Raw genomic sequence first — 14,894 nt, forward strand, 5'->3', positions numbered from 1 at the left:
TCACGTTGGTTAAAAACAATCAAACTCAGTGTGTGTGTGTGTGTGTGTGTGTGTGTGTGTCCTGTAGAAGTGTGCAGAGTACTGGCCTGAGGACACTGTGACCCATGAGGACATCAGCATCACTGTTGTGTCAGTAACCCAGGAGGACGACTACAGTCTGAGGGTCTTCTCCCTGGAGGTGAGGACGCTGACATCACAGACACTGACATCACAGACACTGTTAGGTCATCTGCATATTCCTCTTAGTCGAATACAAAAAATATATATATATTTATTATTATTTAAAAATTTTAAATTTTTTATCATTCTTTCCAAAAGAAAAGACGCTAATGGCATGCATACCAGAGGCTAACTGCCTACGAAAACAGGCACAGAGGCACTGAAAGAGGATTTCACCATCTAATGAACACACTAGACTAGACAAATATCAAGATGTATCCATCAGTGGACCAATTGCATGCTTTTGCAGAGGACAAGAAGCCTTCAGTCGACTCCTTCAGACATTAAGCACCCCCACAGCCCAAATGGAATGATAAAAAACAAAAAAATAAATAAATAAATGTTTAAAGAAATAAAGAAATTTTATAATTTATTTTTTTTGTCGACCAATAGTCGACTAGCGGCAAATTTTGCCCAATCATAGTCGACCATCCAAATCCTTAGTTGGGGACAGCCCTAGTTCGCACATTATGTCATGCCTATATGCCCATCTGTGCGTGTGTTACTTTGTGTGTGTACTCACTGTGCATATGTGTCCATGTGGCTCTCTGCATATGTGTGTGTGTGTGTGTGTGTGTGTGTGTGTGTGTGTGTGTGTGTGTGTGTGTGTGTGTGTGTGTGTGTGTGTGTGTGTGTGTGTGTGTGTGTGTGTGTGTGTGTGTGTGTGTGTGTGTGTGTGTGTGTGTGTGTGTGTGTGTGTGTGTGTGTGTGTGTGTGTGCGTGCGTGTGTGTCAGTGTGCGGGGGAGGAGCGCCCCCTGTGGCAGTACTGGTATACCTCCTGGCCGGATCAGAAGACTCCAGACAAAGCTCCGCCCCTTCTGGAACTGGTACAGGAAGTGGAGAGGGCCAGAGAGGAAGCTCCGCCCACCAGTGGCCCTGTCATCGTCCACTGCAGGTAGGACTGTGTAAAAAAAATTAAAAAATTCATTTGTTTATTTGGGCGGGACAATGCAAAATTAATGAACACTGTGGAGTGTAAAAATTGCCGGATTTAGCACGAAGCTAATTTTCATCCGTTGTCCCCAAACATAAAAACAGGACTCATAGAAACAGTAAGAAATGTACAAATACATAAAAACAGGACACATAAAAACAGTAAAAAAAATTACAAATACATAACAGCAATACACAGAAATACTAGTCCATGTAGGCATTTGTAGATGAAACAAGAGCTTTTTAAGACTTTGACATTTTCAAAGCTCAAAAAGCTATATTGTTTCAAAATATTGCAATGGTGGTATGCCAATGGTTTCCTGGCAAATACCTTGAAGGCTCTATGATAAAGCTGCTGAATAGACACTTTATAGACACACAAAGGATAGACCCGCCCCAGGCTCTCTTGTGAGACATGGAGTTATGAACATGTCTCTCTCAGGTGTGAGGATTAGGTAAAAGTGCAATATATACAACGTTACAATCACTTGAATATAGATTCACAAATGCATCACCCAGGTAGGACCACAGAACAGCTACAATCAACAAAAGCCCCTTGGAATTTAATTTCCTTGAGTACGGTACTAACCTAGGTAACCCTCCACTGGGAGGATTTCCCCCGGGAGGATTTGACACACTGATGAAATGAGTGGGATCAGTGCTAATCAATGGTGCAATCAATCCATATCCTCCCCTTTCCCCTCACCCTGCCCTGCTCATCTCTCTCCTCCTCTCCTGCTCTCATGTCTTTCCCCTCTCCTCCTCCTCCTCCTCCTCCTCCTCCTCCTCCTCCTCCTCCTCCTCCTGCCTCCTCTCATCTTCCTCTTCCTCCTCCTCCTCTGCTGCTCATCTCTTTCGCCTCATCCTGCTCTCATCTCTTCCCCTCCTCCTCCTCCTCCTCCTCTCATCTCTTCCTCTCTCTCCTCCTCTTCCTCTTCCTCCTCCTCTAATCTCTCTCCTCCTTCCTCCTCTTATCTCTTCCTCTTCCTCCTCCTCTAATCTCTCTCCTCCTTCTCCTTCTCTTCCTCCTCCTCCTCCTCCTCTTATCTCTTCCTCTTCCTCTCCTAATCACTTTCTCCTCCTCCTCCTCTTTCTCCTCCTCCTCCTCCTCCTCTTATCTCCTCCTCCTCTTCCTCCTCCTCTAATCTCTTTCTCCTCCTCCTCCTCCTCCCCCTCCTCCTCCTCTTCCTCCTCCTCTAATCTCTTTCTCCTCCTCCTCCTCCTCCTCCTCCCCCTCCTCCTCCTCTCCTCCTCCTCTTATCTCTCCTCCTCCTCCTCCTCCTCCTCCTCTATCTCTTCCTCTTCCTCTTATCTCTTCCTCCTCCTCCTCTAATCTATTCCTCCTCCTCCTCCTCCTCCCCCCCTCCCCCTCCTCCTCCTCCTCCTCCTCCTCCTCCTCCTCCTCCTCCTCCTCTCCTCCCCTCCTCCTCCTCCTCCCTGCAGTGCTGGGATTGGCGAACAGGCTGTTTCATTGCCACCTCCATCCTGTGCAGACAGCTGAGGTGTGAGGGCGTGGTCGACATCCTGAAGACCACCTGCCTCCTCCGTCTGGACAGGTGAGCAGAGAGAGAGAGAGAGAGAGAGAGAGAGAGAGAGAGAGAGAGAGAGAGAGAGAGAGAGAGAGAGTCAGTAACACAACACTACCTCCTCTGTAGAGCAGAGAGAGAGAGAGAGAGAGAGTCAGTAACAAGTGTTAATTTTAGTAAGGTCAGTCAACTGTAAACTGTAGTAAACTGACCTGTTAAGAGTAAACTGACCTGTTAACAAAAGATAAATAATAATAATAATGTATTCCAGTGCATTTAGGTGTGTAAAATAAGATTAGATAAGATATTCCTTTATTGATCTCCTTGGGGAAATTCTGGCGTCATACCAGCAGGGAGGAGGGGGGAGGGGAGGTACAGGTGTGAGTAGGGTAATAGTAGAAGACATAAATATAGGCAATGCAATTAGATCTGAATATAAATATATGAGGGCGGGGAAAAGATTATAAAGATTAAAAAATATGTAAATATATGTGTGTGTTGGTTATATTGTATGTATAAACATACTGTAAATATATATATATGTGTGTTGGTTATGTTGTATGCATAAACATACTGTAAATATATATATATGTGTGTTGGTTATGTTGTATGCATAAACATACTGTAAATATATATATATGTGTTGTTGGTTATGTTGTATGCATAAACATACTGTAAATATATATATATGTGTGTTGGTTATGTTGTATGCATAAACATACTGTAAATATATATATATGTGTGTTGGTTATGTTGTATGCATAAACATACTGTAAATATATGTGTGTTGCAGGGGAGGCATGATCCCAGACGAGTGAGCAGTACCAGTTCGTGCATCATGTCCTCAGCCTGTACGAGAAGCAGCTGTCTCACACAGCAGAGGAGTAGAGGCCCATACAGGCCCATCCAGACCCAACCAGACCCAACCAGACCCAACCAGACCCATCCAGACCCACCCAGACCCATCCAGACCCAGCCAGAGACATCCAGACACATCCAGACCCAGCCAGACCCCACCCGGACCCATCCAGACCCACCCAGACCCATCCAGACCCATCCAGGACCCACCCAGACCCATCCAGACCCACCCAGACCCATCCAGTCCCATCCAGACCCACCCAGACCCATCCAGACCCACCCAGACCCATCCAGACCCACCCAGACCCATCCAGACCCACCCAGACCCATCCAGACCCATCCAGACCCACCCAGACCCATCCAGACCCAGCCAGAGACATCCAGACACATCCAGGCCCAGCCAGACTCATCCAGACCCAGCCAGAGACATCCAGGCCCAGCCAGAGACATCCAGACCCAACCAGAGACATCCAGGCCCAGCCAGAGACATCCAGACCCAACCAGAGACATCCAGGCCCAGCCAGAGACATCCAGACCCAGCCAGAGACATCCAGGCCCAGCCAGAGACATCCAGACACATCCAGACACATCCAGAGACATCCAGGCACATCCAGACACATCCAGACACATCCAGGCCCCAGCCAGAGACATCCAGACACATCCAGGCCCAGCCAGAGACATCCAGGCACATCCAGACACATCCAGACACATCCAGACACATCCAGACACATCCAGGCCCAGCCAGACTCATCCAGACCCAGCCAGAGACATCCAGGCCCAGCCAGAGACATCCAGACCCAACCAGAGACATCCAGACCCAGCCAGAGACATCCAGGCCCAGCCAGAGACATCCAGACCCAGCCAGAGACATCCAGGCCCAGCAGAGACATCCAGGCCCAGCCAGAGACATCCAGACCCAGCCAGAGACATCCAGGCCCAGCCAGAGACATCCAGACACATCCAGACACATCCAGGCCCAGCCAGAGACATCCAGACACATCCAGACACATCCAGGCCCAGCCAGACTCATCCAGGCCCAGCCAGACTCATCAGGCCCAGCCAGACACATCCAGACACATCCAGGCCCACCCAGGCATTGCCAGACCCAGCCAGACCCAACCAGACCCATCCAGACCCAAACCAGACCCAGCCAGACCCACCCAGACCCACCCAAACCCATCCAGACCCATCCAGACACATCCAGACACATCCAGACCCAGCCAGAGACATCCAGACACATCCAGACACATCCAGACCCAGCCAGGCCCAGCCAGAGACATCCAGACACATCCAGACCCAGCCAGACCCATACAGACCCATCCAGGCCCATCCAGACTCATCCAGACCCATCCAGGCCCAGCCAGACCCAGCCAGACCCAGCCAGACCCATCCAGAGACATCCAGACACATCCAGACACATCCAGGCCCAGCCAGACTCATCCAGACCCAGCCAGACCCATCCAGGCCCAGCCAGACCCATCCAGAGACACGCCACTGTACACTGTGCCACTGCCGCCAGCGGGACACCATCATCTCAGTCTCGCCCTCCTTCACCTCATTCAGATGGGACTATGTGGCTGACTCCAGATCTGCGCTTATTGTTCGTCTTTGACCAGACTGAATTTAGGGAGGCAGATGTTTTTGTCTAAGATCTCAAATTCTTCACATCCAAATACTTCTACGGAAATGATAGTCTCATTGATTTCAATGTGAATAGAACGGTCGATCCACTTGAGCCAGAGAGCAGGGGAAGGTTAATGCCGTACGACTTGAAACGAGTCTTAAATAAACCATATGACCACAAAACATACAGTTAACAAAAGCAACGTACAGCTAACAAAAGTATCTTACGGTTAACAAAAGTATCTTACAGCTAACAAAAGTATCTTACAGCTAACAAAAGTATCGTACAGCTAACAAAAGTATCTTACAGTTAACAAAAGTATCGTACAGCTAACAAAAGTATCGTACAGCTAACAAAAGTATCGTAAAGCTAACAAAAGTATCTTACAGTTAACAAAAGTATCGTACAGCTAACAAAAGTAACTTACAGTTAACCAAAGTATCTTACAGCTAACAAAAGTATCTTACAGTTAACAAAAGTAACTTACAGTTAACAAAAGAAACAAATAAATGTACAGTTAACAAAAGGAATGTATAGTTAACAAAAGGAACCTACAGCTAACAAAAGTTACTTAAAAAGAAACATATAATTAACTAAAGAAACTTACAGTTAACAAATAAACGTACAGCTAACAAAAGGAACATATAGTTAACAAAAGTAACTTACAACTAACAAAACGCTGCTGTCGGGACAAAACCTCATAACTCCATTTTTTGAATATTTTTTTTATTATATAAATCAACTCCGTAGATCATCCTCCATATGTGTGTGTGGGTTTTACAAAGTTTAAACAATGGGAAAGCATTAAACCGATCATTTGTCTAAACCTCCTAACTCTATTCACCCTCAAATCTGTGTTAGTTTTTTTCATCTGCTGAAAAGTTGGGTTTTTGGAGTTATGAGGTTTTGTCCCGACAGCAGCGACAAGTAACTTACAGCTAACAAAAGGAACGTATAATTAACAAAAGTAACTTACAGCTAACAAAAGGAACGTATAATTAACAAAAGTAATTTACAGCTAACAAAAGGAACGTATAATTAACTAAAGGAATTTACAGTTAACAAAAGGAATGTATAATTAACAAAAGTGATGTATAGTTAACAAAAGGAACTTATAGTTAATAAAAGTTACTTACATTTAACAAAAGGAACATAGAGTTAACAAAAGGAACGTAGTTAATAAAAGGAACGTATAGTTAATAAAAGGAACATATAGTTAATAAAAGCAACATATAGTTAATAAAAGGAACGTATAGTTAATAAAAGGAACGTATAGTTAATAAAAGGAACGTATAGTTAATAAAAAAGAACTTGCAGCTACAAAAGGAACGTATAGTTAATAAAAATAACTTGCAGCTACAAAAGGAACGTATAGTTAATAAAAGGAACATACAAAAGGAACCTACAGTTAACAAAAGGAACATATAGTTAACAAAAGGAACCTACAATTAACAAAAGTAACCTATAGTTAACAAAAGGAACCTACAGCTAACAAAAGGAACCTACAGTTAACTAAATTAACCTACAGTTAACTAAATTAACCTATAGTTAACAAAAGGAATGTAAAGGAACGTTAACGAGAGGTTTATGTGGATCTGCAACATCTCCGTGTTTCTTACAATGGTTTCTTACCGAGTCCCTGTGAAGAGGAACAACCAGCTTTTTTCCTGAGAGGTTGTCCTAATAATTAAGGGCCCATTTAAGTGTTTAATTTAATTCTACAGAACAAAACAAACGCCAGCCTAATGTTTAACTAATGTTTAGTATAAAAACATATATATATATATATATATATATATATATATATATATATATATATATATATATATATATATATATATATATATATATATATATATTAGGGATGTCCGATATTATCGGCCTACCGATATTATCTGCTGATATCGGCATTCAAATGTGATATCGGAAAATATCGGTATCGGTTTTCAAAAAAAGTTATAATTTTTTTACATTTCTATAACCTTTATTTACCCAGGCAAGCAAGTAAGAACAAATTCTGATTTGATTTATTGTCAAAAGTATGCATAATGTTGTGTTAATTCCACAACAAGAGGTAATGTTAATTACCTGAAATTATTCCATTTTTTGGGGGGAAAACCCTGCATATATCGGTATCGGTTGATATCGGTATCGGAAATTAAGAGTTGGACAATATCGGTATCGGTAAAAAAGCCAATATCGAGCATCCCCAATATATATATATATTCCACACTGAGGGACACCTTGCCTGAACTATAGTTCACCCATGGATGTTTCTTATTTACACCAAAACGATCTCCCTTTTAAATGTAAAAGAAAAAGAATAATCCCATAGATGCAGCAGCAGGCCTACAGTTCAACTCTTGGCGCAAGAGCCAACTCATCTTCAGGTTGCATGGTGCTAAGTGTTCATTGAAAACCGAGGCATGTATACAATATTATGGAACATAGAGGAATGTATAAAGATTAGGTCATTCATTGATTAATTAAGTAATTCATTAATCAATCAACAATCAATCAGTGAATTATATCGATTAGGCACTCTGTGCAATCTCCAGTATTTACCATGCTGTCTTGTGTGTCGTTCTCATGGCCCATAATACTGGTGTTTACAGTAGACCACTCCTGCATCACAGCCACCTACTAGAAGACCTTCACGCGGAGGCGTCACACAGCCAATGAGACTGAGGGGGGCGCGGCGTCACACAGCCAATGAGACTGAGGGGGGAGCGGCGTCACACAGCCAATGAGACTGAGGGGGGCGCGGCGTCACACAGCCAATGAGACTGAGGGGGGGGGGGGGGCGCGGTCTACAAATAGAATCAGACCAATCGGAAAAATCAATGGAGAGCAGCTCTGGAGGATCTGGCTCAAGTATCCGTTCAGGGTTTAGCAGCCGATACACAAGAACAACACAGCGGTGTAGGGAGCAGACGAGTCCAGCAGGGGGCAGACGAGTCCTGTAGGGAGCAGACGAGTCCAGCAGGGGGCAGACGAGTCCTGTAGGGAGCAGACGAGTCCAGCAGGGGGCAGACGAGTCCTGTAGGGAGCAGACGAGTCCAGCAGGGGGCAGACGAGTCCTGTAGGGAGCAGACGAGTCCAGCAGGGAGCAGACAGATCCTGTAGGGAGCAGACAGATCCTGTAGGGAGCAGACAGATCCTGTAGGGAGCAGACAGATCCTGTAGGGAGCAGACGAGTCCAGCAGGGAGCAGACAGATCCTGTAGGGAGCAGACAGATCCTGTAGGGAGCAGAGAGATCCTGTAGGGAGCAGACAGATCCTGTAGGGAGCAGACAGATCATGTAGGGAGCAGACAGATCCTGTAGGGAGCAGACAGATCCTGTAGGGAGCAGACAGATCCTGTAGGGAGCAGACAGATCCTGTAGGGAGCAGACAGATCCAGTAGGGAGCAGACAGATCCTGTAGGGAGCAGACAGATCCTGTAGGGAGCAGACAGATCCTGTAGGGAGCAGATAGATCCTGTAGGGAGCAGACAGATCCTGTAGGGGGCAGACGAGTCCAGTAGGGAGCAGAGAGATCCTGTAGGGAGCAGACAGATCCTGTAGGGAGCAGAGAGATCCTGTAGGGAGCAGACAGATCCTGTAGGGAGCAGACAGATCCAGTAGGGAGCAGACAGATCCTGTAGGGAGCAGACAGATCCTGTAGGGAGCAGACAGATCCTGTAGGGAGCAGACAGATCCTGTAGGGAGCAGACAGATCCAGTAGGGAGCAGACAGATCCTGTGGGGAGCAGACAGATCCTGTAGGGAGCAGACAGATCCTGTAGGGAGCAGACAGATCCTGTAGGGAGCAGACAGATCCTGTAGGGAGCAGACAGATCCTGTAGGGAGCAGACAGATCCAGTAGGGAGCAGACAGATCCAGCTGCTGCAACAAGGTCCCATCAGGAAACGTAAATAAAGTACAAATCGACCGCAGGACTAAAGGTACATACTGTGTACTGTACGTTATGTTATAGCCATAAGTAATATATTTACTTTCCGTCTTGGCGAAAGTCCAAAACAAACAGCGTGATCGGAAGTGGAACCAACGATGATTGTGGCTGCGGGCAAATGCTGTCGTCACCACTATAGACTAAATAAAACACCCACTCACCCTGACAACCTACAAACACGGCAATACTATGATGATGATTAGTTTTAACATTTAACAACAAAGATAGGAAGTTAGGGTTACGGTTGGTTATGGTTAGGGTTGAGGTTATGGTTAGTGTAAGGTAACAGTGTGGTTAGGGTTAGGGTTAGCAGCACTCAAAATAGTGTGTATCTTGGTAGTCTTGAGATAAAGGCTCTTGCCTCCCATTGCGAGTGTCCCAGATTAATTTCCCGACAAAGGGAACTCAAACAAAAAATGAATATGTAATGTATAATAATAATAATAATAATAATAATAATAATAATAATAATAATATCTTAGATTTATATAGCGCCTTTCAGGAGACCCAAGGCGCTTAACAGGAGGGGGCAGCTAAGGGAAGGGGATCAGGGAACAACGTAACAACAAAATCAAAAGGAAAGAAAAGGGAAGAGGGAAATCAGGCAGAGTCATTTACAAATGTGGTGAAGAGGTGGGTTTTGAGTTTGGGTTTGAAGGAGTGCAGGGATGTAGCACTGCGGAGGTTTGGAGGGAGTGAGTTCCAGAGGGTGGGTGCGACAACAGAGAAGGATAGTAAATACCTCAATATATTTACTTATTTGTAATACATACACATTGTACATTATATTACTCATGGCTATAACATAACGTACAATACCAATGTACCTTTTCCCTGTGGTCCACAAGTACTTTCTTTACATAATATTTGAAGCCCCTCAGAGACGGGGTTTTGTGACGCCTCTGCTGCTCTCAACAGTAGCCTGAACACGTGAGGTCAGAATTAGGGATGTCCGATATTATCGGCCAATATTGGCATTAAAATGTAATATCGGAAATGATCGGTATCGGTTTAAAAAAAATACGTTTTTTTTTTTTTTTTTTTTAACCTTTATTTACCCAGGCAAGCAAGTAAGAACAAATTCTTATTTTATTTATTGTCAAAAGTATGCATAATGTTGTGTTAATTCCACGACAAGAGATATGTAATGTTAATTACCTGAAATTATTCCATTTTTTGGGGGGGGGGGGGAAACCGTGCATATATCGGTATCGGTTGATATCGGTATAGGAAATGAAGAGTTGGACAATATCGGTATATCGGATATCGGTAAAAAGAAAAGCCAATATCGTACATCCCTAGTCAGAATGATTGTTGTATAGACCGGCCACAGCCCATATCAAGCACAATAGACCAACCCGAGGTTGTCTCTCTCCGATGTTCAGCCGTCCTCTTCCTGTGTCGTGTTTTTGACTGTCCACTTTAATGGATTGCATGTGCTGTGTATGGGAGACCATAGGTCTCACAATCAAAGCGACGTGATTGGTTGTCCTGCTTTCTCTGTCGTGTATACTGTAAAGGGTTTAGCGCCTATTATATTGCTTGCTCTCTCTCTCTCGCCCCAATGCTTTTGATACAGTTTGCTTTTTTTGTGGGAAAAAACCAACCAGAGATATTTTTAGAAAACATTTTGATACAATCCTTTCAAGTAGATGCCTTGTGTATATTTCCGTTTTACACCACGATGGAATGTAGCTCATACTGTGGGTCAAACCTTTGGTTTATATATTGCAAGATTTTGACAGAACAAAAATGTGACGACTACCTATAAGTTACCTTATGAGACGGAAGAACAAGCATTGATTATGTTCAGTCTTCAGTATCATTACTTTAATGCCTACAGGCTTTGCTTTAATATGCTTTGCTTCCTGTGTTTTTTTTTATGATCTTGTTTTCTTGGAGACTTTTACCTCAGACTGAGCTGCCACTCCGTTCCACCTGGTGATTCTAGGCGACACTCGGTTGACGACATGAGAAAAAAAGGCAGCTATAACCGCAACGACGGCTCGTTCTGTAGACTGTACGTGACGAAACCACACTCTCGAGTCTGAATCCTTCACGTCAACAGTACTGAGCATCACCAGGGGACCGCTCTCTGTGGGGCTTCAGACCAGTTCAGACCGGTTCAGACCTGTTCAGACATGTTCAGACCTGTTCAGACCTGTTCAGACATGTTCAGACCCGTTCAGACCCGCTCTCTGTGGGGCTTCAGACCGGTTCAGACCTGTTCAGACATGTTCAGACCCGTTCAGACCCGCTCTCTGTGGGGCTTCAGACACGTTCAGACCGGTTCAGACTCGTTCCGACCCGCTCTCTGTGGGGCTTCAGTCTCGTTCCGACCCGCTCTCTGTGGGGCTTCAGACACGTTCAGACCGGTTCAGACCTGTTCTGACCCGCTCTCTGTGGGGCTTCAGACCCGTTTAGACCCGTTCATAACCCGCCACCCCAGAGATATAGAACAAATCAAACTGCCACGACGGTCTCTGTGGGAAATGGAACTGGGATGAAAAGCGGGAGGGGGTCATCTGTAGGGGGACAGACGACCTCGTCCTCTGATAATGAACCCCGGTACGCTTGACTGAACAGCTGTAGACGACCTCCTCGTCCTCTGATAATGTCCCCGGTACGCTTGACTGAACAGCTGTAGACGACCTCGTCCTCTGATAATGAACCCCAGTACGCTTGACTGAACAGCTGTAGTGGGACAGACCTCCTCGTCCTCTGATAATGTACCCGGTACGCTTGACTGAACAGCTGTAGTGGGACAGACCTCCTCGTCCTCTGATAATGAACCCGGTACACTTGACTGAACAGCTGTAGTGGGACAGTAGACCTCGTCCTCTGATAATGAACCCCAGTACGCTTGACTGAACAGCTGTAGTGGGACAGACCTCCTCGTCCTCTGATAATGAACCCGGTACACTTGACTGAACAGCTGTAGTGGGACAGTAGACCTCGTCCTCTGATAATGAACCCCAGTACGCTTGACTGAACAGCTGTAGTGGGACAGACCTCCTCGTCCTCTGATAATGAACCCGGTACACTTGACTGAACAGCTGTAGTGGGACAGTAGACCTCGTCCTCTGATAATGAACCCCAGTACGCTTGACTGAACAGCTGTAGTGGGACAGACCTCCTCGTCCTCTGATAATGAACCCGGTACACTTGACTGAACAGCTGTAGTGGGACAGTAGACCTCGTCCTCTGATAATGTCCACAGTACGCTTGACTGAACAGCTGTAGTGGGACAGTAGACCTTGTCCTCTGATAATGTCCACGGTACGCTTGACTGAAGAGCTTTATTTTCAGTGTTTGTCTTCGGGGCGCCGACCTGGTCCTCTTGACCCTCAACAGCGGGGGATGAGAAACAGCCAAACAGTCAGACATTACAACCAACCAGCAACCAGTATTCCTCCTCTCTGCTATACAGTATTGCTTTAAAGTTGTGAGTTTTTGCATCCAAAATAAAAGTAGATTTTCATGAAATTGTGCCGCTGTTGAGTCTTTCCTTCCTTTGTGTGTGAGTGTGCGTGTGCGTGTGTGTGTGTGTGTGCGTGTGTGCGTGCGTGCGTGCGTGCGTGTGTGTGTGTGTGTGTGCGTGCGTGTGTGTTCGTGTGCGTGCGTGTGTGTGTGTGTGTGTATCTCCACCGTACAACAACCTACCTCCACCCTACACGGTGGCTCAGGAGGTAGAGCAGTCGTCTGGTAAGCCGGAGGTTCCTGGTTCAATTCCCGCTCCTCCCGGGCAGCGTGTCGAAGTGACCTTGAGCAAGACACTTAACCCCTAATTGCTCGTGATGAGCAGGTTGGCACCTTGCATGGTTGCTTCTGCCATTGGTGTGTGAATGTATCAGTGAATTGGTCAAATGTGAGGAACAAATTGTAAAGTGCTTTAGATAAAAGCGCTATATAAATTCAGCCATTTACCATTTACAACCAAACCCCACCTTTAGATTTAGCTTGAAGATAAAGGATATTATTTCTGACTGAGGAACAGGAGACATGTGATTGATTGATTGATTGATTGATTGATTGATTGATTGATTGATTGATTGATTGATTGATTGAGCACTTTATTAACAGATTGCAGAATGGGTACAGTACAGTACAGCTCAATACACACAATTGTTAAGGGGATGCAGACCAGAGAAAGACTTTCATCTTGTTTACATCAGGGTCCCCCATTTTCAATTCATCACGAAATTTTTTTTTTTTGTGAACACATTTTTTATTTTATTTTTTTGACATGACATACAAACATTTACAGTAGAAATCCACTATAAATCACAGGGCTATTACCGACATAATACTAACAATCATGACAGCCCGTTTTTTTTTATTAAAATAGATGTAGATTAAAGATTAAAGATATACACAGATTAATTACAATACAATACAACACATAAATGCTCTTGCTCGTTCTTCCCTCCCCCACCGGACCCCCCTTGAATACATCCATTATTTCGCTTAATACCAAGGATTAAAAGTCACGATATTTATGACATACATGACATACAGATACAGTAGGCCTACTGTTTAAGAGAAAGAGGTCATAAAAATATATATATATATATATACATTAGAGGGGGAAGAAACTGTACATTGGTGGGGGTTGGGTGGGTGGGTGAGGGGGGGGGGGCGTCTATTTGGACATTTACCGGGGCCAGTTTCGAATTGCAACCACCCGTAGGTGCTCTTTGAGAGCGATTTCATTATGAATTGAAAATGGGGGACCCTGATGTAAACAAGACGAAAGTCTCTCTCTGGTCTGCATCCCCTTAACAATTGTGTGTATTGAGCTGTACTGTATTGTACCCATTCTGCAATCTGTTAATCAAGTTTTCAATCAATCTATCAATCTATCAATCAAACAATCAATCAATCATGTCTGCACTGCAGGCTTGGCGATGTCCTCCTGGACTCTGAGGGTTGCTGCCGCCTGCTGGACGCTGGTATAAATACACCAGGAGGTGCTACAGAGTGCAGTTACGTTGTTCTACCAGTGGACGGCGGTGTATACAATGTAATGCCTGTGCAGAAATCCAGCCGCCTTCAAAGTCAGCAGGTCATATTCTGATCAAGTCAAGTGTTCCTTCATTAATCCCCTTGGGGGAAATCCAGGCGTTTAATAATAATAATAATAATAATAATAATAATAATAATAATAATAATAATAATAATAATAATAATAATAATAATAATAATAATAATAATAATAATAATAATAATAATAATAATAATAATAATAATAATAATAATAATAATAATAATAATAATAATAATAATAATAATAATAATAATAATAATAATAATAATAATAATAATAATAATAATAATAATAATAATAATAATAATAATAATAATAATAATAATAATAATAATAATAATAATAACAGAAAATATTAAAATAAATGTATTGATGTAAACAGACTTTGAATCTAAAAGAGAATTGGACATTTACCAGTTTCTAATTGCCGCCACCCGTAGGTGCTCTTTCAGAGCGGTTTTGAAGGTGGGTAGGGATCCACATTCCTTTACAGCTTTGGGTAGGGCGTTCCACATTGATGTGGCATAATTGCAAAACGTGTTTAGTCCCTTGTTTGAGCCGAATCTGGGTTTAACATGATTTGTGGAGCTCCCTCTGGTGTTGTGATCGTGGAAATCACTGACCTTTGGGAAGTATTTTGACATGTACATGGGTACCTTAGTCGTGTAGTGTATCTTGTAGACCAGGCCCATTGCAAGTTCCTGTACTCTGTCGTCTAACTCAGCCATCCTAG

At 44.0% G+C, this 14,894-nt stretch overlaps 1 protein-coding gene across 1 annotated transcript in view; it reads left to right on the forward strand.

Annotated features, from left to right (window-relative positions):
• The window catches only part of LOC311244824 (uncharacterized protein), a 152,994-nt gene that overhangs the window by 76,107 nt on the left and 61,993 nt on the right, over positions 1–14,894 (forward strand). Inside the window, exons 19-20 of the mRNA XM_084334507.1 lie at positions 2,647–2,709; positions 3,560–5,033. Coding sequence (XP_084190633.1) covers positions 2,647–2,709; positions 3,560–5,033 — 1,537 coding nt within the window. The remainder of the gene's footprint in view (positions 1–2,646; positions 2,710–3,559; positions 5,034–14,894) is intronic.

The sequence above is a fragment of the Notolepis coatsorum genome, assembly GCF_963971535.1.
Source record: "Notolepis coatsorum genome assembly, chromosome: 18".
NCBI classification, from domain to species: domain Eukaryota; kingdom Metazoa; phylum Chordata; class Actinopteri; order Aulopiformes; family Paralepididae; genus Notolepis; species Notolepis coatsorum.